Source organism: Amborella trichopoda, chromosome 6 (assembly GCF_054954075.1).
Source record: "Amborella trichopoda isolate Santa Cruz 75 chromosome 6, AtrichopodaSantaCruz75HAP2 v2.0, whole genome shotgun sequence".
Taxonomy (NCBI): Eukaryota; Viridiplantae; Streptophyta; class Magnoliopsida; order Amborellales; family Amborellaceae; genus Amborella; species Amborella trichopoda.
The window spans coordinates 32,595,560-32,622,680 of record NC_142341.1 but is presented as its reverse complement, the minus strand read 5'-3'; the positions used below and the strand labels follow the sequence as shown (position 1 = coordinate 32,622,680).

At 34.5% G+C, this 27,121-nt stretch overlaps 1 protein-coding gene across 7 annotated transcripts; it reads left to right on the top strand.

Annotated features, from left to right (window-relative positions):
* The first annotated feature begins 926 nt into the window (after positions 1–926).
* LOC18434983 (fimbrin-2) lies at positions 927–15,626 on the top strand. 7 transcript variants are annotated; one of them, XM_088870231.1, is made up of 16 exons: positions 927–1,001; positions 1,368–1,552; positions 1,751–1,858; positions 1,972–2,142; positions 2,419–2,657; positions 2,917–3,088; positions 5,357–5,395; positions 5,605–5,673; positions 5,806–5,922; positions 11,484–11,695; positions 12,602–12,757; positions 13,557–13,756; positions 14,079–14,236; positions 14,453–14,549; positions 14,973–15,064; positions 15,164–15,626. In XM_088870231.1, the coding sequence occupies exons 3-16, from the start codon at positions 1,772–1,774 to the stop codon at positions 15,347–15,349; spliced, it is 1,995 nt and encodes a 664-aa protein (XP_088726357.1). In that variant the 5' UTR covers positions 927–1,001; positions 1,368–1,552; positions 1,751–1,771; the 3' UTR covers positions 15,350–15,626. The 7 variants fall into 7 exon arrangements, with proteins under 7 accessions (XP_088726357.1, XP_020523363.1, XP_020523361.1 ...); XM_020667704.2 differs by having other exon boundaries at positions 989–1,294; positions 1,383–1,552; positions 14,079–14,194; XM_020667702.2 differs by having other exon boundaries at positions 989–1,294; positions 1,383–1,552.
* Positions 15,627–27,121: the final 11,495 nt, after the last annotated feature.

Genomic DNA, 27,121 nt, shown 5'->3' with positions numbered 1-27,121 from the left:
CCTAGGAAACTAACATCGTATGATTAGGAAAAAAATATTGTTCAATTTTTTAACTCATCTATGCAAATATTTTTTTAGAAAATAGTATTGTTCCAAATGGAAAAGCTAAAAGATTTTTTGCTTTTGCAGGAGTATACTACCCATCTACTCCCTCGAGCAAAACTTAAACTAGGAACATCTTTTAGATCCCTTGGGGATGCAATGAACAACGTGAACAAATTTTTTTTTAAACCTGTCGCTCTCTATATGCCTAAGAAAAATGGCATCTTAAGGGTGATAGGGAACCATCCAATTTTTAGAAGGAATGATCTAGATATTCAAGAAACTCAAAATCCAATTTTTTTCTTTGAAAATAATAATTTAGTTATAATTATATGGATCCCAACATTTCAAATAAAAAAAATTCTTATTAAAGAGTGTTTTGCTTTGGGGAGTAAATGTATAGCTGGTCCCCAAGGGAGCATAGGATATGGGCTCCAAAGAAAAACTCCTCCCGTTCGTGTGCCGTGTGCTAAGGGGGGAGTCTCTCCTCGGCAGTCTAGGAAAAATGAGATATGGGTCGAAAGTAGTTGAACCAGCCTATCCCGTTCAACCGGTTTAATCGGGCAAGTCTCCGGTAATTAAAAATTATTAAAAAACCCAGCCTAATGGGGCAAATCCGAAGGAGTTAAAACAGTGTAAAAATAAAAAAAATCTAATAAATATAAAAAGTATATAAGGATTAAACAAAACACATTTAAATGGTGTTAAAAATTAATTATTCAGAAGTATTTTTGAAATTTTTAAAAATAAAAAATATATAAATAAATATTAATCATCAAAATAATTTTTAATCTTTGCAATGAAAGATATTTAAAATACATTACAAATAAAATCACTTATTTTTTTTAAATTTTATATAATTATTTTATATATTTTTTTAAAATACCTTACTGAATCACCTAAGGCCAAAACGGGCGCATAGGATTTGAACCGCCCGAATTTTCCTACACTCCTCCCGAGTAAGTAGTGCTCCTACTTTATCCTGCTACTGCTGTCATATTTTGAAATCAAAGGGTCTTCGTTTGAGTTAAAGGATTGGGGCCTTCTCTGTCTGTCCCTCTGCATTTGATTACACCTCGAACCCCTCTCTCTGCTGTCCACATGCATTTTTATTAGCTCTCTCTCTCTCTCTCTCTCTCTCTCTATCTACTGCTACATCAATTTTTTTTTAGCTCTCTCTCTCTCTCTACTGGCTACATGCATTTTTGTTAGATCTCTCTCTTCATTCGAGTTGAGCTCGAAAGGCTGCGAGGTCCTCTCTCTATCTACTTATTGTTTATATATGCATTTTGTTCTCTCACTCTACTGTAGAAAATATTTAACAGAATTACCGGGCGTAGGAGCTTGAAGGAGGACAGGTTACTTGGCAAAAGGAGCCCTCCCTGGTTCCAGATCATCTCCTTGCACGCTCATATCACTCTACACAAAAAAGCAGAAGAAAAAGCGAAACATCTTTAAGAGGAAACCCCCTTCAACCTTTTCATTTCCATCCTTTACACCCCCTCAACAGGTATTATTAATCTACATTCACAATCCGTCTGCATTCCCACTTCTGCCATGTGATCTTGTCTTCTCATTTATACCCTTTTTTCCTCTCTCTTCCTTTTGTCTTTCATTTTCCCATTATTTCCTTCTTACTTGGGGTGTTGGGTTCTCTTCATTTCTGTTTCATAAAGGATTGCTTTTTTAAATTTCCTTCTCTGTACAGGTAGCTACTCTGTTTTCAAGAATGTCTGGATATGTGGGTATTCTTGTTTCAGACCCATGGCTCCAAAACCAGTTCACCCAAGTGGAGCTTCGGAGTTTGAAGTCCCATGTAAGTTTTGGTACTTGGGTTACATTTTCTTAGATTTCCAGGGAGTGATCTGGTGAAATTTTCTCTTTTCCTTTATTTTTTGTTGAAAGTTTGAAAATGGGGATTCTGTACAGTTCCTTTCTATACGAAGGGAATGCGGAAGGGTGAGCATCTCAGACTTGCCATCGAGAATGTCGAAATTGAAAGGGATTGGAGAGTCTTTGAATGTGGAAGAAAGTCTGGAGTTTCTGCTTAAGTCGTATCCTGATGCAGAAGACGAAGTGGATTTTGAAATATTTCTTCGGGTTAGTGTCTTGATTTATTTTCCATCAAAAAACTTTGATATTGATATCTCGGTTATCTGAATGAGATGAATCGTTTTTTTGTTCCTGATTGATTTATTTACTTGAATTCTGCATTTTGATCAGTGAATCATTTGATGTTTGGTGAAGTCAATAGTATGTAAAGTTTAGATGTGTTTATGAAAAAGGATGAATTCAGCAAAATGGAATAGATTAATTGGGATGCATTTTGTTTATAAGATTGTTCTACGGGTGCTTATTGTTTGAAGTTAAACACAGGTGTACTTAAAACTGCAAGCCCATGCGAACACCAAGATGGGGGGTGCGACCGATTCCTCTGCATTTCTGAAGGCTGCTACCACAACTCTTCTGCACACCATCAGTGAATCCGAGAAGGCATCATATGTAGCCCACATCAACAACTACCTCAGAGAAGATCTTTTCCTGAATAAATACCTTCCAATAGACCCATCGACAAATGATCTTTTTGAGATTGCTAAAGATGGGGTTCTTCTATGGTAGTTTTTTTTTTTTTTTTTCACCTATTTTGGATTTTATATCATTTTTTTAATTTGTTGTGTGTGCTGTTCTTTTTTGAAATTGCTAATGATGGGGTTTTGCTATGACTCTTTGTTCTCTCTTTTATGAATTTGAATTTCTAATATACATGGGGATTGCCTTTATTTCTTTATTTCTATTGGTTGCTTGTTTGCAAGTTATTTGCTTCTGCATGCATGAGCCTTCCACAGAGTGGATTGATCTTTGTGTGTTTTGCAGCAAATTAATCAATGTGGCTGCTCCTGGGACAATTGATGAACGTGCAATCAACACCAAAAGAATGCTTAATCCATGGGAAAGAAATGAAAACCATACGCTTTGCCTCAATTCTGCCAAGGCTATTGGATGCACAGTAGTGAATATCGGAACACAAGACCTTGCTGAAGGGAGGGTAAGTTTCATTCTTTTCTGTGTATCTTTCTCCAAAATTTAACTTTGTAATAGTGTACTTTCAGTTAGGCATTGTTTATCAAATCTTTTGATCTATGTGGAGGAACTATCTATTAGATTTGTGTTGTAATGAAGAGGGAACACTTAAATGCTTTGGCTGATCCATGGAAACACTTCTTATTGTTTTAGAAGAAAATGATTATTAGGATACTGTAGGATAATGTAGGAAATGCTTTGGAAAATGTAAGTGGATTTGGCTGCAAATCATCCCTGATTCAATCCAATTTATTTAATCAAGTTATAGCTTCATTGTCTTTTTCGAATCCCCAGTGGCTACACTTTTTTTTCTCTCATTAAGATGCACTTTGAATTGCTACTACAAACTTAATCAATGAGAGAGGGGCATACTAAAGTGAAACCTTTTCCCCTTTATTGATGCAATATTTACATTTTCATAAATGTACGCTTTATGACTGTTAATAATGTGTTCAGGGAGGCATATACAGTGGCTAATAAGTCGGCAAGTTCAATTATGTCTAGAAATAGAAAGGGGCTAATGTCTTACGCTACTGCAAGAGTCACTTCTGCAATTTTCTCATACTTTTGTCTACTTTCTTTCAGTTTAATAATGGTTATATTAACCATGAAACAACCATAGGTTGTAGATTGTTGGTATTGGACAATGTTTGGATGTGGTTGTGCACCTTAAATATGTTTCTTCCACACTGTGTTTAGTGGGACATGTTCAGTTCATCATTACGAGTCGCTAGGAAAGTGTAGATTTATGAAAAGAAGGTTAGGGAAGAGTGAGATGTTCAGATTGATATGATGAATATGGTGACTTGGATTCTAAATGGTATGGCAGTATTCTGCTTAAGAAACTGCCACGCCTCGAGGCCCCCCCACCCCTAACTGCCTGCTGTCTACCTCCAGCTGTTGACGGCACTGGCATAGGCTTTCTTGGCTTGTTCCGATGTTCATGTTATGTGCCATTAGAAATTGAAAGATTTTGAAACCGTGCCATGTATTTGAAAGATATTGAAAGATAAAACTGTGTTCTAGTGGACAGTGGGCTTCTTGTTTTGTGAGTTCAGGTGTTTCAAATTGCAATATTGTTTCTAGCATTTATAGAAGGGAGGGTAGCATGCTTTGCATATGGCCATTTGAAACTTGGTTCTAGTGAAGTTTTTTGCAGACCACTCCCTTGTTGTCACAAATTGCTGTAATTTCTTTTTAAACATTACAATTACAAGTACTATTTTAAATAATTTGGGTATTTTTCTATGTTTTAACATACTAGGGGAACATAGTTGCTAAACTATTTTTTCAAATTAAAAGTTTCTTTCAGAGTTTATCCTTGAGTTGCTTGATAATTTTTCTGTCATATTGGAAATTTAGTTTTGCAGATCTACAAATTGTTTTTTTATAGTTAACATTGGGAGTACAGAGGTATGCATCTATTTGTGTTCAATGCAGACTCATTGAAAAATATAGTCAGGATACAGAAAATCATAAAGAAGGTGAATATAAAGATAGAATTGGAAGGGGAAATTACGCTGTTCTATATTTTATTATAGCATTTGTAAATAGGTACTTTTTCAGTACATAGATAATATGCTGTTTCTTATCCAGAACACACAAATTTCTGATTATCTCTACTGAAGGATTTTATGCAAAATATGATAGACTTTACTTGTCAAGGGTAGGTTCAAGTCTTCAGTTAACTGGGTAGACCCAACTCTGAAACTAGAAAACTCTGGTTGGTATGTAGAGGGTTTGATGGACAGCCATTCCTCAGAAAGAAAATTGCTGCAAATTTTCCATTAGAGATGTGGCCTTAGAATTATATAATTTTTTCTTTCTATTAATGATTCTTCCCATTAATAGACGGTGTGGTTATTACATATTTCTTCATGTCAACAAATTGCAGAAACACCTGCACTACGACAACTCCATTTATTTCATACTATTTAATGTATCCTGCTTATCATTTATCTCTTTATTGAGAAGATGTTGTGACTCAACCTGATAGTGGTATTCTAAACTTTCACTCATCCCCTTAATGAGGAAAGGAAAAAAAACAATCATTTGTCATATCTCTTTTGCTGGTTAAGGCTATGTTAACACTTGTGAACATAATGATGATCCAACATATTATGTCAGCATCATATTTTTCATAAAGGTGTGATAGACGTCCAGTGGTTTCATTCCAAGGTTTATCTAGTTCTAAGAGAAAATTCCATTGTTTGTTTTTCTCTTTTTATTGCAGCCTCATCTTGTGCTTGGGTTGATCTCTCAAATTATCAAGGTATTCTCTGGCTTTTTAATTTTTTTTTTAATCGTTGTTTAAGGGTGTCATTTTTGTTGCATGAATAAGATGAGAACTATTAAGATTTTTCTTCATATTTTTAAACAGCATAGTGATGTATGTAAAACCCATGCTTTGTAATAGTTTCTTGTAATGATGGAGTTCCTAGACTCACAACCACTATTACATGTCACGATTGTTTCTATTAGATACAACTATTGGCAGACCTCAACTTGAGAAAAACACCTCAGCTTGTGGAGTTGGTTGATGATAGTAAGGTATGCATAACTTTTTGTTGCTTTTGGCTCCTCAACATTTAAGTTTGTCAGTGGGAAGTTTTATTTTCCTTTTAGCATAATTTGTTCATTGTTATGCATAAATGACTTTTATCCGTTTTCCCTATTTGGTAGGATGTGGAAGAACTAATGAATCTACCGCCAGAGAAAATTTTATTAAGGTGGATGAACTTTCATCTGAAGAAAGCAGGCTACAAAAAACCTGTAACAAACTTCTCTTCAGATGTAAAGGTAAGTATACAACAGTTCCTTTCAAAGTTGCAGCTGCTGCTTTCCTTTTATATAGCTATAGCTAATACAGAATATATATATATATATATATATATATATATATATATATATATATATAGAGCCGAGGCTCTAAACAATTAAATTAGAGCCTATCTCATAAATTTCACTAGAAGAGGTTGTTTTGATGCCCAAATATTCTCAAGTTGATCATCTCGACATCAAGATGCATGAACATGAGAGAAAAAAAAAGGATTTTAAGTTATGAAAATAGTGCATTTTATAACACATTTTTGGACCATCAATTTTCATAGATCTATCGATCTACACTATTTTTGAAGGTTAAAACTTTATAAATGAAGATGAAAGTATATTTTAAGGTTATCACAAAGTTTTCCAGTATTCAAACCACATTCCTCGATACTATTTGAAGGTAGGCTCTAATTTGATTGTTTAGAGCCTAGGCTCTATACAAACTGCACCCATATATATATATATATATAGGAAGAGACTACAAAACGCCTATGAGTGAAAATGAACAGTATTTTAGCTCATAGGCTCGGCGTTGTCTGATTTTTTCGGATGTTGTGGATTAAAGACCAGAGTGTATTTATATATATATATATATATATATATATATATATATATATAGTACTATGTCCGTGGCAGTCCGTCATGGATATAGCATGTCTGTATTGGGATTTTTTTCACGTAAATTTGACGCAAAAAATATACAGGGACAGCCACGACGCCCGTAGGTCTGTGGCGGTTTTTAGGCAAAACCATCACGCACATGATGGGGGCGAAACAATGTAGCAATTCGCCTATAGGTGTTTCTAAGAGTTTTCCATATATATATATATTTATATATGTCTATATATAGCTAATATAGAATTTCTCACTATAGAACATTGAACTGACCATAGGGTGAATGGGCTGCTGAACAAAGTGCATAAACAGTGAGTAATGTAGCTATCTTAATACAATATCGTTAACAGTTTCAAAAAACCAAAAACAGTGAGTTAGCTTCACTGATTTCTTGGTGGATATTGCTCTTCTTTAGGGCTATCTTGGCAGCCCTCTAATGCACACTCTTTCTTCAAATTTTGTGAAAATATTCTAGCTTCTATGATTTCTTGTTGGATATTGCTCTTGTTTAGGGCTATCTTTGCAGTCCTCTAATTTGCACACTCTTTCTTCGAATTTTGTGAAAATATTTTGCCAAATATTATCACCTTGCAGAAGATAGAAATGATGATAATAGTATGACATTGACAAGAAACAAATATCCTAGGTAATGATATTTTCCTTTTTGTTCACTTTTTGATAGTCAACTGCCATTTTTGATTAACACAAAAAGTCAAATTTCTGCCCCTTAGCACCTCAAAAGAAAATCCACCCCAGGCATCCGGAAATTTAAAGGATTGTTGACAAAAATGCACTTTTAGTTGAAAAGCTTTCTGGTTCTTTTGAGTTGGTTTAACACGATGAGGTTATGAAATAGACAACGTCACAAACACTCTTATGGAAGATGCAAGCTTGTCTCTAACTTTACAAGTAAACTGGATTTGAGTTGAAACTGGTAACTCTCATTGATCTAGGTCCTGAATTGTCCTGAAGGAATCGGTTGGCTGAGTTTTCCCCGGTAAAACCTGCATTGCTGATCTTTTCTGTTTTGTCATAACAAAGTGAATTTATTCCATCTTCAATTTGATTCCGTTTGGATGACGGTGATGTTTTTGGAGTTTTCAAGCTGTAAGGTTGTCTGGTGCTAACTAACCTTTTATCGCCATTAGATCATGTTGAGTTGTTGCACTGTCACTTCGTGGTGAAGCATACTCTTTCCAGTAAGGGTTAGGTCTTCATGAGTTTTCCATCATTAAGTGCGTCAAAATGCACTAAGGATAAATAATTAGGGAAACCAAATGACAAAGCTACTATCTATAGCATAATGGTTAGTCTGAATGTGGCATATAAGTCGCGCACCAAGATGGCTTATTGAGGATGAGGAAAAACAGGTTTGTAAAGATTTACTGTCAACGCACAACTTCTCATGATACACTGTAGATAAGCGTGCTGTAGCGAGTGCTTGACAATGCAGTGTACACACATAAGTTGGTGCTATTAGCGATAACTATGGAATCCAAACATGTTCTAAGGATACATAATAGTGAAGAAGTTATGCAATCCAAACATGTTCCAGTGATATATAATAGAAAAGAAGTTCAAAAAATATCATTATGAAAAGTACGTTAGAAAGTTACATGCAAACATGGACTCTCAAGTATGACTCTTCAATGGTGAAAAGGGGACGAGGAAGAGATTTATAAGTTCCTTGTAGTTTTTTAAATATAAAAGAAGTTTTTCAAATTTGGAAGAAAGTAGATTCAATGTTTAGTGCCTTCCTCCCAAAGGGTATACCATCATGAGCTTTCCGTTTCATCTATGGCTGATAACAAATATTCACAAGTCAAACATGCCCCTAGTATTTAAATGCGGACTCAGCTCAGCACTCCCATTCACGCTAACCCGGAAAGACTTAGTAGTGACCATAGTTATTGGAAACACCTGAGATTCTAAATCATTTTGCGAACCGGGATCGTGGAATCGTGGCTGGCTAGAGGATTTCTGTTTTTGGAGTCGATGTCCATATAAGGGGAATTGCGGGAAACAAGATTCCTACTTTATAGGAATTGAATTTTGACCCAAATGGATCCGAGATCCCTATATACATGGAGTCGAGATCCCGACCGCTTTGGAATCGAGTTTCTAACCTATTTCAAATCAACCCATAGGAAACGAGATTCTTTCATATATGGAATCGTGATTGCGATATTTGAAATTGAGATTTTGATGTGTTTGGAATCAAGATTCATACCAGCTTGGATCGAGATTCATATCAGATTGGAATCGAGTTTCACTCCACATGGCAATCAAGACTTGAAGAAGGGTTATGTAGATATGAAATTAGTTTAGGTTACTAACTATTGAGACTCAAACACAATATTAGAAGTAAGGTCAATTCTTCAAAAGATGCAAATAATTAGCTCATGTATTTTTGAAATGAGGTTTTGATTTCATTATTATGGTACAAAGGAGGACTTTGTGTTGTCTGTGTTGTAGTTTGATATCATTTGATATTTGTTATCAAAAAGATGATTGCATCTTGTAACTTGAGGTCGAGTGTCAAACTCGCGTAATGTGATACTTTAACATAGTAAACATTAATTTCTCCAAAAAAATATATTTTGATATCGTAAACATCAATTCTCCAAAAAAATAAAAAAATATAAAAGAGTGGGAATCCCATATATGTGCCTTGTTATAATAAGGGTAAAGATGTGAAGAATTTGATTTTTAATGCTTGAAGGACCAAGTTCTCTGGATTTAATGCTCCAACGTCCTAGTTATACCTGCCTTGTTACCTGCAAAATACATTAGAAACATACATTGCGTTCATCGGATTATTATTTGGAGCACCTATAAGCACTGGGAAACAATGTTCTCCAATCATGTTCCCAAATAACTGAAATCATTACCCATAAATATTTGAGGAGAGATTCGACATTCTATGAATCACAATTTTGTACACCTATGAACACCGGTGCTTCATTTCGTGGGATCAGGATTCCAAAAGAATTCGGATCAATATTCTATGAAGGTGTAAGCAATTCCATGTTAATTGAATCGTAGCTTCCTGCATCTACAAACTGAGTTACAGGAAGCAATTCCATGTTAGTTGTAGGACCTCCTATTGGCCCAATTCCTATCTGAAATACCATGTCTTTTTACTGATTGTGAAAAGTGTCTCCCTTCACTTGATCCTTCTACCACATTTTTTAGGCATCCTAGGTTCGAAATTCCATACTGCGTTCTCCCAAAATAGGAATGCATCATTATTTATGCTTATGTCTTTCCTTGAAAATACAGTATGTCGCCTATGCATTCGTTTAACAAAATATATGATTGATTCTTGTTTATTAGGGTAAAAACGGTAAGCAACTGAGTTCTGATACTGAATATTATAAGAGTTGATGCTTGTCTTTAGTTAAGTGGTATCATTGATCTTTCTCTTCTATGTTTCCTTTGCAATAGCAATAATTGCTTCTGTCATGATTAATTTTAACGTTCTTGCTTTGTGTTAATATCGTGAGGAATGTAAGCTTTGTACTGAGTGAGAATTATATTCAAGTCTTTATTATTTCCCTTTATTTACATATGCATGCGTTATGGAGGTTGCTCATTCCAGCTTTATTCTTTGCTATTCCTCACCCCTTGAGAATAGCCATTCCCTATATGTAGGGTTGGGTTGTGTTTATATGTTTGTGAGGACGTATATGAGTGAATTGTTTATCAAAGTGATTTCAAACTTGGTTGGATTGGGGCTCACCAGTGCTCTAGCCCAGGTCGGCAGTTCAACTTGGCTGGTTCTCACACAAACTGAGCTGGTTCTATGTAAAATTTAGAGAGTAGGTCCATTACTCAGTCAGGCTCAGTCACGTCTCAAGGCTTCTCAGCCGGTCCCGGCATCTTGCTGTGTCTGAGTGACTTGGGCGAGTCCGAGATTGAATCCCCTTGTTTTCAAACATTGGTTTATCATGTATCCTCTATAACATAGAGTTAAGGATTTGCCATGTGAAACCTTGTCATATTCATGATTTTTACAATGGTGAAGGAGAAAGAAGATTTTATTTCCTTATACATTGGGATGTTGATATTTGTATTTGTCTCCTCTGTGTTAACTGATATAGGGGAAGTTAGTGATAAATTGCATACCCATGTTGTTATCTTCTATATACATGTAGAATGGTCAGAGTGTCCGAGGTGTAGGTAGCAAAAAGCAGGGATAGTGAGAGCCATCTCCTGTATGTGCACATGTTTGTATGTATAGAGTGAAGACTCCATTTGGATGCATTAATAATCATAACAAAGAAATTGTACTGCTTATCTTCATGCGCAATTTTGAAAATCGGTATTTGCTTTTTTGAGAATAGAGGAGAACCAGCATTTCTTTTTTATTTTTAGTCTTATGGGCTTTGCTGCGGCACTTTATAGATAGCAGGGTTGAAAAAATTAGGCAATGGGATGTCCAGCACTATTAACGGGTGGATGTAGAAAGGCGCTATTCCTAAAATTTTACTACGCTCAATACGCTCAAACAATGCTGAATTGCTAGTCATTGCTCAACATGTACACTTTTCAATATTATTATGATTGCTATATTTAAATACTACTGTCTTATTTCATCTATAACATATTTTTAAAAATTTGAGCCTTTCATCTTAATGATTCTTTATAATTGTGAACCACAAAGAATATCCCATTTTCTTTTACTCTGGGTTGATGACATTTGTCCCATAATTAGCTGGTATGGGGTAAGTCATGAGAAAGTTTACATCTATGTTGTTTTCTCCTTTTACTTGTAGATTGGAAGTGCCACGTTTTGCATAAGAGGGCAGATTTAGCTCCAAGTGTTATATCTATTTAGACAATTATCTCCCCTTAAAAGAACTCCTCAATTGGCATGTTGTTCTTCTCTGTGCTCACAATTTGTGCCTATGCAGGATGGAGAGGCCTTTGCTTTCCTACTAAACATATTGGCACCTGAACATACTAATCCATCCATCTTCAACACCAAGGATCCTTTTGAACGAGCAAAGCTAGTCCTTGAACATGCAGAGAGGATGAACTGCAAAAGATATCTCACCCCAAAAGATATTGTTGAAGGTTCACCAAATCTTAATCTTGCTTTTGTGGCACATATTTTCCAACACAGGTGAGAATATATTCCTGGTCTTCTTGTAAGTTACAAGGTCTCATTTACATGGGTTACCCTGACTTGCTTAGGACTGTCTCACACGTTTTTGTCTTCCTTCTTATGTTGTTTGAAATTTACTTAACTGTTAGGTGAAAGTTTGATAGATTTCAAATTCTTATCAATTCTTCTTTTTGAAATTTGCTATGAAAATTCAATGTTTATCAAAATGCTGCACTATGCTATACTTGGTACATTTGTTGACTATCAAAATGCTTCACATGTCCTGTTACATTTTTGCTCATTATGAATTCATGAAACATGGTTTAAGTGGAAGGCTCAAAAAAGCAAGGTGTAGTCTCAAAAAGACATGGTTGCAAGTAGTGAGAAAAAATATGGGGACTTATGGCCTCATTGAGGGTATGACCTGTGAAAGAGCAAAATGACGGACTAAGATTCGTGTACCTGACCCCAAATAGTTGGAAAAAGGCTCTAATGATGATGATGATGATGATTGATTCATTAAATAATAGTCTTAGGGGTGCAAGATGACAGGTAGTGTACCCTCCCATATCATCACTTAGAATGGCCCAAGTGATTAACAGGTAAGGTAATTACTGTTGCATTATTGTCTTAGCCCCATAACTGAATGTGTATTGTGTAAATTTGTGAGGAAAGATGAAGAGTGCACCATTAGGATTCCATGACCCACGGTGCAATGACCACAATATAGTTAAAATGACCATGGACATATAAACATTGACCTGACAGTCCCATGGTCCTATTTGATCTTAAAGGCACAAATACCCTTCAGTATTTATTTTCTTATTTTCTGCTGTTACTAACACAACCTCTTTAATTGATTGAGTAGTTCTGGCAAGTTATAGTGTTAATTGAGCAGTGTGAACAACTTTCCCTGTTTTGTAGGAATGGATTGTCATCCGACACCAAACAAATCTCTTTGGCTGAAACTATGTCGGATGATGTACAAGTCTCCAGGGAAGAAAGTGCATTTAGATTGTGGATTAATAGTCTTGGAAATTCTGCGCATGTTGACAATGTTTTTGAAGATGTTAGAAATGGGTAATTGGGTTTTACTCAGACCTTTCTGCTACCTTTGATCATCTAATCTATGTGGAATAATAAAAGGAAATATTAAATGTTCATATAAGATATCATATTCCCTGACAGGCTCACATTGGTACGGGCTGGAGAAAATTTGAAATCCTAAAAAAGGAAAAGAAACATGCATTTAGTCATAGATGTACTTTGAAACAATAGTTGCCCATGAAATATTGTTAGTCAAATTTTATTAGGATACTTGAAAATTTCTGGATATTGGAAATTTGCTTCTTAATAAAAAGAAACATGCATTTGTTCATAGATGTACTTTTAAACAATGGTTGCCCATGAAATATTGTTATTCAAATTTTATTAGGATACTTGAAAATTTCTGGATATTAGAAATTTGCTTCTAAATAAAAAGAAACATGCATTTAGTCATAGATGTACTTTTAAACAATAGTTGCCCATGAAATATTGTTATTCAAATTTTATTAGGATACTTGAAAATTTCTGGATATTAGAAATTTGCTTGCTTCTAAATAAAATTTTTAAATGTTTTTGTTTGTTTAGAACAAATCTGAAAATTTTCATGAGCAGCAATTTTTTAAAAAAATGTCTCAAGTGAAATGATAGAGGGTCAAATTTTAGTCTGCCACCAACTGTACGTGCACTGAACTATCCGATGAGTGACAGGCTAAACCAAGAAACTTGGTATCTTATTTTCTAATCTAATAATCTTTGGTAGCTTCTTTGATTCATTTCTTAGAAATTCCCATGTGTTTCCTTTACCCAATTTTCTTTCTTGTAAACTGTGCAGATGGGTCCTATTAGAAGTTTTGGACAGGATATCACCTGGGATAGTCAATTGGAAGCAAGCAACAAGGCCTCCTATTAAGATGCCATTTAGGAAAGTAGAAAACTGTAACCAAGTTGTAAAGATCGGGAAGCAATTGAAGTTTTCTTTGGTGAATGTGGCCGGGAATGACATTGTGCAAGGAAATAAAAAACTGATACTTGGTATGTTTCTCTAGGACCTTTCTTTCTTTCTGTATACAAGGTTAGTAAGATTATGAACCCCTTTATCTAATAATTTAATGCGGAACATTGACATCCCTGCTTCCGGAGTTTGTATTGGGCCTTGGTGTTTTTTGCAACATTTGGTGTTTGATGTCACACTGGTTTATCTGAACTGAAATATATGAAATTTATTGCAGGTCCTTATTACCCTGGATCATTACTGTTTGCTTGATTGAAGCTCTTTTTAAAACTGTCAAGAAGCATTTTACTAAAATATTTCTCTCTGTTGATTCAATGAATGCCTTTGTTGGTATCTTTTCAGCTTATCTATGGCAATTGATGCGGTACAACATGCTGCAGCTCCTCAGAAACTTGAGATTTCATTCACACGGTAAGGAGATCACGGATGCGGATATTCTAAATTGGGCTAATGCTAAGGTGAGAAGTACTGGAAGACATTCTTGCATGGATAGTTTCAAGGTATCTCATCCTTAATTTACAGCACCATTTTAACTTCCCTACCGCCAATTTCTTCTGTCTCCAATTTAATTTGCAGTTTCAATCTCTCTATTTGATTTGATCTTGGTTTTAGTATCATTATTTAAGAGGTGCCTTATATGCTTTAATTTGTGTCCTTGCTTGGATGGTTTATTCTATATGCCAAAATTAAAGGTTTGTTATTCTGAAAACTTACAGGATAAGAGTCTTGGGAATGGCATATTTTTCCTCGAGTTGTTGAGTGCTGTGGAGCCCAGGGTAGTGAACTGGCGCCTTGTCACAAAAGGGGAAAGTGGTAATTTCCAAACTCCTTCCCCATTTATGGTTCTCCTTGTGTAAACTTTCAAGAGCCCAGAAGTTGTTAAAGTATTCTCGATAATGAGTTTTATCAACCAATTGGAGAAGCCATTCATGCCCACACAAAATTTATATATACGAGATTGTAAACTGAGGGAAATAGATCTTGATCAAATTTTGAGGCACCTTGACAATGTGAGGAATTCCTATGGCTCATTTACCAAAAAGAAGAGAATTGATATGGCTTGATGCATATCTTGGAGAACATTTGCCAAAAAATTTTCTGATAACCAAAGTATAGTTTAGACCATTTCAAATGAAGAATCTTTCTTTCAATAATGCAGGCAAGTATTAGATTTGATTTTTTTTTCATATATTGAATGGATTGAAACCATTTTTCCTTATTTTAATGGCAATGCAGATGAAGAGAAAAAGATGAATGCCACCTATTTGATCAGCGTTGCAAGGAAGATAGGATGTTCAATTTTCTTATTACCGGAAGACATTATGGAGGTCAATTAATTGGTTAATGCTTGTAGTTCTTTTCTCATTTATAAGGTTGACTGCTTTGAACTCACAAATTTGGTGGTGAACTGTTTTGGAACCTTGCAGGTCAACCAAAAAATGATACTTACACTGACAGCAAGCATCATGTATTGGAGCCTCAAACAACCCACTGAAGAAACTTTGTCTGGTGCCTCAGATAGTGAAAATGGAAGCATGATTGAATCATTCTCAAACTCTACATTGGATGATAGTGCATCTGAGGCCTCTTCAGAGGAAAATGCAAACAGATAGCCATGTGAATTTTCTTTCTATTTTTTTCTTGTTTAAATTATAAATTTCTTTGTTTGTTCATAAGATCCACTTTTCTTTGATATTTACATTTATTTTCCTGGATTTATTTTATAGAATTGCACCTCTATTCAATTCCCCAACTTTATGTAGTGGGTTTATGGGGTCGGTGGTTCATTCTGTATTTTTGTTTAGTAAATTTGCAGGGCATTCTAAGTTCTTGTAATCAGTTTTGTTAGATGAAGTTGGAATGTATAGTTGTGTCCATGTTTGATCTTTACCTCTGTTTTCCATTAGTTTCATACCAAGACAAAGCAACACATCTATAGTTTCTGTACTGTGTGGTTTCCAGCTAAATGTTGCTCGATAGAGAATTCCCGAGCAGTCAATAATGACAGAACGGAGTTTGATCCAATTTTGAATTTGGATCACTGAAATTGCTAAAAAAATGCTACGGACCCACCAATTGTCAGAACCGTTCCTAATGATAAATATCCCTAATTGTCCTTAAATATTTTGCTTTTTAGAGGAGAAGCTATTGGTGAGTCCACTGACTCATGCATCTACTTGCTTATAAGGGTTTTAGGATCACTGCATATTCATTTCCACTTCAAACACATGAATACAGAGCTCCAAAAACAATTCATATTTGATGACATTTGAAGAATTGAAATAGTCTACAAAAAATAAGATACAAGATAGACCATTTTTAAGGCTCAAACTTCATTTTTATTGGGGTTGTTGACAAAATATACATGTTGAAGTTTGAATTCAAAATATGCCGCATTTACATGGAAGTAGCTAAGCCCAATTAAATTCAAAATATGCCCACCTTTTAAGGCTCAAATTACAATGGGTGCATTTACGAACATAAGCCCTGCCCACCTTTACATGGAAGTAGCTAAAACCAGTGTTGGAGACCACTACTCAGGCTGAGCACGGCCCATGCTTGATTTGAGTACTCGGATCGAGTCCGAGTAATAGGTCTTACTGTAGCAATAAAAAAATGGTTATAAAAATAAAAAATATACAAAAAATCCCCCCAAAAAAGGAAATGTAGGTTTAAAGTGAGATTAAACAAAACACATCAAAATGAGGTAAAAAAAGTAGTAAAAAAAATTAGATTTTTTGATGAGTAAAAAGTAATTAAAAAAAATAGATTTTAAAAAAATCAACCTGTGAAAGGGTATTTCAAAATAATCCAAAAAAGATAGGAAAAATGTAAATAAGCATTTATAGCTAAAACACTTTCCATTTTTTTTTTTTTTCAAAATGATAGAAAACATGAAAAATATAATATCGCAAATAGTTTCCTTAGTTTTTAGGTCTTTTTATAAAAAAAATGGATTTTTTTTTTAATATCCCCCAGTTGAACACCCAACTCGGGTCTACACGGGCTTGGCAATGGCCCAAGCCCGAGTAACTCGACTTAGTAGAAACCAGTGTGCGTAAAACTGGGCAATCTAACTGCTAACCGCCCGGTTAGTTTGGAACGGACCAATGGTTGGTTTCGAGTTTGGGCGGTTTTGGTGATGAATCGGTATTTTTAAAAAACAATTAAAAAAATATCTATAAATTTCTAAAAATAAGGAATTTGATTTGTAATGCATTTTTAAAAATTCTTTACATTATGATAAAGATTAAAAATTGTTTTAGTTACTAATACTCACTTTTATATTTTCCCATCTTTTTCAAAACTTTTTAAAAATACCTCTAGGCTCAAATCGATCTGTTAAAATCTATTTTTTTCATTAATTTTTAACTTTATTTGAATGTGTTTTGTTGTAATCATTCTTTATATGCTTTTTCATATTTTAGTAGTTTTTTTTTGTATTTTTTTTATTGTTTTCAAAACTTTCTTGATCGCTTGGGACTCGCCCGATTAGAGCAGTTGAATCGGTCAGTTTACCGATAGGCCAGTTAAACCGCTTCCGATTAACCGTTCCGATTCAATTTTACAAACACTGGGCAGAAACTACTTGGCCGATTATGTGAACACTGGCTAACACATTAATATATCTTTTCCATCCTTGATCCACCCTCAAATCATGTCAGTAATTTCAATTTAAAATTAGGCTTTCGTTTGGCAGAGAGAGGTTATGGGAGGTGATAGAAGAGAAGGATTTGGATCCCTTCCTAAATGTACTATTAACTTTATTTCCCACACTAGCACAGTAACAAGAATATTTTCCCAGGAAACTGAGGACTTGCTAGAGCAATTAAGTGCAAGCCCACAGGGCTGATGCACTTATGCTACACATGGTTGGTCGATGATTTATGATACACCACAGCAACATCATCTGTCCTTTGCAAATGGATGGTGGAGATTAACCATACCCAGTGAACTGTCATCAGGATGTTTGGATATGGATGATTGGTGTCCTTGTGTACAATACACCGTAGGCAACTGGTGTGTAATATACATTCCCATTGATAGATTAGAACTATAGGCAACTGTTTATTAGAATAGAACGGCATGTAATATGTACGAATTTTGAACAGGTCCCAGATGTAGGTGATTGGTTGTATGAGACAAACAAGTTACCATCATCAACTGATTATATGATACCTTTGCTACCGTTTGTTTGTTTGTTTATTTATTTATTTTAAAGGGGCAAGGAATCAACCATTGACATCTGGCTTCACCGCTTTTACCATCTAAGTCAAGGGTTAATTTCTTATAATATATTATTAAATACTTTAAATTTCAAATATCTTCCATAAATGAACGCCAGATATTGGAGCCAGCTGGGTAGGTTGGGAAAGATTGTTCTTTAGGTGAGGTTTGCTTAAGGTGTCAACATTAAAAAATCAAAGTAAGGAAAACTTCTAAATTTTGTTGAAGGATGTAGTTCAGGTGTAAAAAATGTTTATGATAGCCCAAAAATCTATTTGGACCTCTAACTATAAAATTTAAACCTTTAAAATAGTGCAGATTGAGTAGATCCTGAAACTAAAAGGTTTTGAAAATAGACAGTCTAGATATTGTGCTACAATATAAACTATTTTAAGACTTAATTTCATTTTTATGTCATATTCAAAGTCAAGATGATCAATTATAAGGTTTTCGAAATTGGAACAAGTTTTTAAGTCAGGTTCATATAATAAGTATCTTGAGTCAACATCTTCTGCTTGCCACGTAGGAGTGCAACAAGGTTTGATTGATTTCCTTATCTTACATGTTTCTTAATTTTCTATTTTAAAGGTAAATTTTTTTATGGCTGTGGTTTATATAGAGCTGTGGCTCTAAACAATCAAAGTAAAGCATACCTTTAAATTGCATCGAAAAATGGGGTTTCAGTACTGAAAATCTTTGTGATAGACTTAAAATATATTTTTATCTCTAATTATAAAATTTAAAGTTTAAAAAATAGTGTAGATCGAGTCGATCTATGAAAACTTAAAAATCTTGCAACTTGACGGTCCAAAAATGCGTTACAAGATGTATTATTTTCAAAACTTGAAACCTATTTTTTTCTAATGTCCATACATGTTGATGTGGAGATGATCAATTTGAGGATATTTGGACGTCAAAACAACCTCTTCTAGTGAAATTTTTGAGGTAGGCTCTAATTTGATTGTTTAGAACCTCAGATCTATATAAACTTATTCTTTCTTTTATTGCAAATATGATATAAAAGTATTTCTTTGAAGTAGATTTTGAATTTTTTGGGTGTTCAAATATTAATATCTATTATGTAGATATGTTTAAGAAAGTCATCATAATATGGTTTCCACATACGTAGAAATAAGATAAATTCCATTTTTTTATGAATATTTTTATTTTCAAGTTGTTGGAATAACCATTCCAATGCCACTGTGGAGGCAAAATTTAAATAACTGGGAACCAAGTATCATATCTCAAGTACTCATAAAAAAGTTCTAGTGAATTTGGAGATGAATGATCAACTTGCATAGGCAAGTTTGACGAGTACTAGAGTTGTCGAAATTGATTCCACATCGTAAATCCCGAGCGAGGTGGAAGCTAAAAAACACTCTCACAAATGTTATATGTACGAGATGAGAAGCAGTCTGAGCTTGACTCTCTCACCCATAACTCTCTCACCCATAGCTCTTTATCTCTTAGGAGTCTATCCTTATAACTCAAATGCGAGAGTGCTCACGCATACACACTTTCTCAAACACACACTCTCTCAAAAGGAGTTCTCTCACTCTCTCACTTTTTATTATTGTATGTCATGGGCCTCCACCCATCCCTTTTTATAATCAGAGGAAGACTTCCCTCATTCATATAGGAGTAATCCCCTTATGAATAGGTATCATTAAAATGCATGGTACATACCATTCATGGGAGGGTAACCCCATGATGAAGAAGTACAACCTCTCTCTATCTCCCTCTCAAGACGAGGTAGTCAACCATGGGTATTGCCTCCCACTAAGGGCACGCCCTATCCAACTCGTCCCGTATGTTGGAGGGCTTGTATGTTAAATTAAGAGTTGTTGTTCATTATTTTATTCTGAGTATTCTTTCATACAAAAAAATACATTGTGAAGTCTACTAGAACAAACATTATGTTAGAGATAACTATACCAAGTTTTTAACTAACTGGCATTGAATGCCTCATCTCTCCCATATTTGTAAAATAAAAATTGTTCCACTTGCCCTGACATGATTTGACCATACCGGACTAAATTCTCAATTAATCCCTCATGAGACTAGCTCAGAAGATTACTTATGGGCTACATGATCATAGGAATATCAAATTGAATAGATCATGTTCAATCTCTTATAGAATCTCATCTCGATCCCTTGGTCGAGGGGATAAATACATTGTGTATATCTCATCTTCTAAGATCTCAGATATTGAGGTTAGCTCGTGTGAGTAGTAAACTTTAGGCTATCGATAAATTAAATGATAATCTCACGCTACTATGAGCCTGTGTGTATCAAAGTGCACAAACCATCCATGTGAATGTATAATAACTTCCATATTTCATTCTAACTGGGTATTTATGATCCTCCAATATCATATAAAGTCATATATCATGAGGCCCATAGTTCTTATAAGCGTTTATTGCGCTGCCCCTACAATCTCGTTAGTCAAGGGATCTGCCACCATTTCAGTAGTAGAAATAGGAGTTAACATCACGTGTCAATGTGTCGTAACATCTCGAACATGGTGATATCTAATGCTTATGTGCTTTGACTTTCTATGATACTAAGGATCTTTGCAAAAGCAAGTGCAACAATATCATACGGCTTCTTGTGCCGCACCACTACAAGCAATGTATTCGAACTCCATAGTGGAGAGAGTGAGCGACACACGACTACTTCTTGCTACATATGAGATTGCACCGTGTCCTAACAAGAATACATAATTCGAAGTCGATTTATACTCATCTAGGTTTGCTGTCCAATGAACATCAGTATATCTTCATAATCTCATATCAGTTCCCTATAAATATTGCATCTGACTCGAGGTTCCCAAAAGTATCTAAAAATCCTCCACTGCTTGCCAATGACCTTGTCATGGATTGTTTTAGTATTAGCTATCAAGTATCATTGCATAAGAAATATCTGGATGCAATGTAAACACCCGCATCAAAATTCTGGTTACACATACATTAATAAACCATAGTAAGCTTAAACCACTTAGAATTATTCTAAAGCCACACAAAACCTATCCTAATACCCTCAAATAGTTACTTTAGAAATTCACTATCCGACTTCGAGTTTTTTGATGCACGCCACAAAAGCCTTAAACGCGCTCAAATTTTATTGCAATGCCTTAAACGCTCAAATTTTATTGCACGCGCTCAAATTTTATTGCAAAGCCTTAAACACTCTTTGCCCGCATAAAAGTCAAAAGGAACTGTCCTACATTGTTAATTTTAATGAGTAAGAAATGAGTAAGAAGCTCTATAAAGGGCTAAAAGCGCTATAAAGGGCTTGAAGCCCATATAATTATTTCCATGTGCCTGTGGGGGACGCGCGCTTAGAGTACAACAACAACCATTGAATGCTTATGGGGCCCGTTAATTAAAATTCATTTTAGCATTAGCATCAGAAAATAAAATAATAAAAAAATATGGTTTGTACAAAAAAAATAAAATAAAAAATTAATATTGCAAATTGGATCGGTGACGTCACATCCGATCGGTGACATCATTGTAATGATTCATGATGTCATCACAATGAGTTACTATAGAAAATTATGCTGAGTCCCGTTTGGCTGCTTGGATTCAGATGGCTTAACCGATTCTTGATCCAGATTACTCGATTTTAGATCGGGGCACCAAATTTTGAAACACTGGTATAGAGAGTGGGATCACTCAAATTATAGGCTCAAAAACATCGTAGGGATCACTCCAATTCAAAAACATTGTTGGTCTATACAGATCCGGTTATTTCTGAGTATAATGACAACGCTAGCATCAACATAAGTGTATATGACCTTAAAATACTCCTAAAAGTTTACTAAACTAATAAAAATGAAGTTCCAGAAAATAATATAATACATAAAATTAAAGGAAGAAATAAATAGATAAAAATAAAAGTGATGGAATGAGTACATACTTGAGAAACTCGGGGGGCCCGTATCAAGATCGCGGGTTGATTTACACCTTTTGATGCCTTCTCTTACCTTCTTGAAGCATGACTATAAGGTTTTGATTTGGATCTAGGAAACTAGGATGAATAATTTTGAGAGGATATGAGCTTAGAGCCTATTAGCCTAAGGTTTTCCCTGATTTTCATGGCTATAAGGGGTTTTAGGATTTAATAAATTTTCCTAGGTTGTTGGACGATTTTATTGATTTTTAGGCTTTCTAGGATTTGTCCTAATTTTCTAGAGGGGTATCCCTACGTATCTGAATTTTTCTGTGAATTTCTTATTTTTTAGGGATTTTTGGTGTATTTCTAGTGGGTTTTTAGATGATTTTAGAGGGGGTATTTATAGGTTTTTACTAGGGTTAGGGTTGAAATAATTTGATCTAATCTCCTAATTCTTTTTTGATTAGGTTTATGCATTTTTTTGTTTTCCTAGATTATCCTGGACCACAACCAACCTAGAACTCTTATTTTCAAAAGGTTTTAGGGTTATTGGATCCATCAGGCAAGGTGAGATGTGGCCCCTCACACCGCGTGCCACAATGCCTTGCACGGTCGGGCCCTGGTTCATTTTGGTACATTTTCAGGGTGAATTTTTCCAAACCATAACTTTTAATTCATAGGTTCAATTAAAGCAGTTCTTGGACCTTTGGAAAGATTGTAACCTCCTAAATAATTTAAAACTAAATTTGGTCAAATTTGTGGTACTCTTTAGGGGTCTACAAGGCTTAGACTTCAGTATTTCAGTTTCATGTTATGAGTATCAAGGAGGTGTTCGGGTTAATTTTCTGGGTTCATAAGGCTTATGGGTATCTATGGTGACTATGTGAAGGTATTAGGGTAGGTTTTTGGTAATTTTGGGATAATTCTAAATGGTCTAGGTTCACTATGGCTCATTAGGGTTACTATTTTCTTTAGGACTTAGAAACCAAGGCTTCTGGGAATTCTCATAGCCAGAATTCCGAGGGGGTGTTTATAGGTGTTCAAGAGTACCTTGCTCATTTAGAAGGTCTAGGCATTTTCCTATGCCATATAGTAAAATTATTCCCATTCAACTTTTCACCTTTAGTGAGATCCATGACCACATTTTTAGAAGTTATTCTAAGTTTAAAACATCAAAAAGTGCATCGATTAATATGGATGTTTGATGGTTTATTTAATCCATGATTGCCCTTATATTATAATTTTTACGCTTGGTCAGTGTATAGTTACTTGAAAACTTGACCCTTGAAAGTTATGAAAAGTTCATGCAGCCACATTGAGCTATTACTTGTAAACAATACCAAGGGTCTTTCTTGGATCCAACATTCCAAATACCTCACAATTTACAAGCAGTACAACTTTGTAGTGTGAGGCCTATAAAGATTAGCTAGCCATGACCCGCATGGTCTAGGAGGCCTCAACTTACATTGCCCATGCATAAGGCTGACAATTTCTCAATGCATAAAGCTTGCATATGTATGTGGTCCATGTATACGACTATATAGTGCACTTGCCCATGGTCTCAGTATAACCAGCATTTGCATTTTGTAATATTATAGGCTAACTATAGCCAAGCCTTCACAAGTAAGGTGGGAATGAAAATGTGGTCACAATCGGGAACATGATTGCACGATGGCTCTGATACTAATCTAGGAATAAGTGGTCCAAGGCTGCAGTGGAAGCAAAAATTAAACAAATTAAACAACCAGGAATCGAGTATCATGAACTTGATACTCGCAAATAAGTTTTAGTGAAATTGGAGATGAATGATCAACTTGTGTAGACAAGTTCAACAACTACTAGAATTGTCGAAATTGGTTCCACACTGCAAATCCCGAGCAAGATGGAAGCTCAATAATACTCTCACAAATACAATACATGCAAGACGAAAAGTAGTCCAAGCTTGACTCTCTTATACACAACTCTTTATCTATTGGGAGTCTCTCCTTACAACTCAAATGGGAGAGTACTCTCTCTCTCTCTCAAAATGAGTTCTTTCACTCTCTCACTTATTGTGTGTCTTGAGACATCCATCCTTCTTTTTTTTTATAGTGAGAGAAAGGCCTCCCTAATTCATGTAGAAGTAAATCCCTCATGAATAGTTACCATTAGGATACATGGTGCAAGTCATTCATTGAAGGGTAACTCCCTTATGAAGAAGTGCAACCACTCTCTACCTCCTCTCATGAAGAGAAGGAAACACATTTTAAGAAAAGGTGTCAACCATTGGTGAGCCTTCCTACTAAGGCCACTGCCTCATGTCTACACAAGTAATAGTAACGAACAATACAAATTCTTAATCTTTTGAATTTTTAGCTATCAATTCAATTCTTATTATTTAAACATAAGTTTTGCTATGTAGAATAAGGGGTTACTAGAATAAGTAGAAATAAGATAAATTAATAAACAATAAAAATAATAAGAATAACAAAGATATATTCGTGTTATTTTCAATTCATAAGTAGAAATAAGATAAATTACATTATTTATTAATATTTTTAATAGTAAAAAACAATAAAAATTCTTACTCTTTTGAGTTTTTAAGCTATCAATTCAATTCTTATTATTTAACCGTAAGGCATGATATGTAGAATAAGGGGTTTGAAACATCTCAATTGTTTATTTAATAATTTTATTTATTTCATTTCAAATTATTCTCAAATAAAAGTATGGACAAGACGCCTTCCTCCTTTTTTTTTTGTTTTTCAATTACAAATTTACATAATTGAAATATAATTTATTCCAGTGGAGAATAAGGACTTTCGAAAATAGACTATAATTTATGTGAACCTAAAATAAGCGGTTTAGAAAGAAGCCTTACACCCAATATAGAGCTGATTTTTTTTATTTTCGAACAAAAAGTAAGATACGTCACTTACTTTATTTTTATGGACTTTTTTTAAAAAAAAATTTCACTTTTTTATTGGCACAGGCTATTTCATTAACAATAAAAACTATGATTAAAAAAACTAAAAGTTCAAAAATCTTATACACATTTCACTACAAATACTTGAAAAAAAAAGAAAAAGAAAAAGAAGTGAAAATTCAAATAAGTCGAGAATATCATAATCTTTTTTTTTGTAAAAAACCTTCCTCTACAAACGATCTACTTAGTAATATACTTAAATAACTGTCCCTTTCAATAAGTATTGTAGTGCGTTCTCTGTGTCCATATATTTTGATGACCTGCAGCATAATATATATTTTCAGATGTTCTAATGGTTGGACCCTAAGAGACTGGTAGGGTGTAAAGAGCTGCAAATTTGTGCCCTTATAGATAACGGTGCAGTTTGTATAGAATCGAGGTTTTAAACGATCAAAATAAAGCACACCATCAAATAGTATTGAGAAATGTGGTTTCAATAATGGAAATCTTTGTGATAGTTTTAAAATATATTTTTATATTTAATTATAAAATTTAAAGCTTAAAAAATAGTGTAACCCAAGTGAATCTATGAAAACATGGAAATCTTGAAAATTGGCCGTCCAAAAATGTGTGTTACAAGATGCACTATTTCAGAAATTTAAAATCCATTTTTTCTCTCACGCCCATACATCTTGATGTCGAGATGATCAATTTGAAGATATTTGAGCATCAAAACAACCTCTTCTAATGCAAGTTTTGAGGTGAGCTCTAGTTTGATTGTTTAGAGCCTCAGCTGTATATAAACTTTTTTCCTAGAGATAATTTTAGCAAAAACCGCCCTTTTTTTAATGGGAACATATACGTACTTATGCATTGATATATATACAAGTTTTTCAAGTTTGATGTCGGCTTGGAGCCTTGTTCCTCTCCACTTAAAGGTTGTCAACATCTCAGAAGTCCGCCAATGGGATTGACAGATTCTGAAAGGGCAAAACTCTAAATTGTTGACAACGGACGGTTTGGAAGGTTGTTTATACTCATGCATGATATAAACAGGTAGTATAACTTCTTTTCTAATTAGCAATTCACTTAATCCCACGAAGTATTTAATATATTGCCAAATTTGTAACTATTCCATGTATCAGATCAAACAAATCTACAGACACCTGAAAATCTTGAAAATAAATAGTCATTATATCTTGTTGTAAGATGCATTATGTTTAGGAGTTCAAATTATATCCATTTTTTTCGAGGTTGAGATGATTAATTGAAGGATTTTCTAACTTGTTTCTCTTAGATTATTGAGATGCACCTTATTTCTATAATATAATGTTATACCCTTATGAACTTTTTCCTTTTTATATGGGTCTTTTAAAACTACATATAAAAATATAGGTAGTGTTAAATTGTTCATCTCTTATGGGTAGCTCGATAAATTTCTTGTTTTTTCACACTGTTGTTCTTAAAAAAATGGATTTAAATATGCCCATTGTCATACTGAAATTCTCAATGCCCACACAGTGAAGAATAGAAGGCTCGGGTGCTTGGTTATAAATGAAAGATAGATTTCGGTTTTGAAAAACCAAATTGGGTTATTTTTTGGTTTTTCAAAAACAAAAAGGGCAGTTTTGTTCTTTTTTTTTTAAAAAATGTTATGAATTTGTAAAAATAGATATACATATATTAACAGAATCTTCACAGTAACATACATTATTTTCTCTTAAAAAAATAAAGCATCTTCCAAAGAAGATGAAAGGTTTCAAAGGGACAAGAATTATAAAAAAAAAGAAAAGAAAAAAAATTACAAAAAACCCCAAAACTACACTTTTTATGCAACTTATCACATCCTAACTTTTTCTCACCTATTTTTTCCCAAATATACCGGTAAAAACCCCAACAAAAATTAAAATAAAAATAAAAAATACCTAAACTACCCTTCTTTTTCTCATCTATTTTTCCCCAAATATACTTAAGGTAAAAACCCCCAACAAAAATAAAGATAAAAAAATACCTAAACTACCCTCCTTTAATTACTCCGGTGCATTTCGACAGTAACACTTCGGCACTATGTAAAGTTCTGTCCTGCAGTAAGGCTTCCGCACTATGTAAAAAGTATGGTTCAACACTAGGGCGCCGACACTGTATAAAATGCAGTCTAGGGTGGTCCGGCAATTGAAAAGGACAGTCCGACAATAGGGCACCGGCATTGGCTAAAGTGTTGTCCGGTAATTGAAGGGTAGTCCGACAGTTGCAAAGGGTGGCAATAAGGCACCGGCATTGGGTAAAGTACTATCCGGTAATTGAAGCACCGACATTGGTTAAATTGCTGTCTAGCAATTGAAAAGTACGGTCCAAC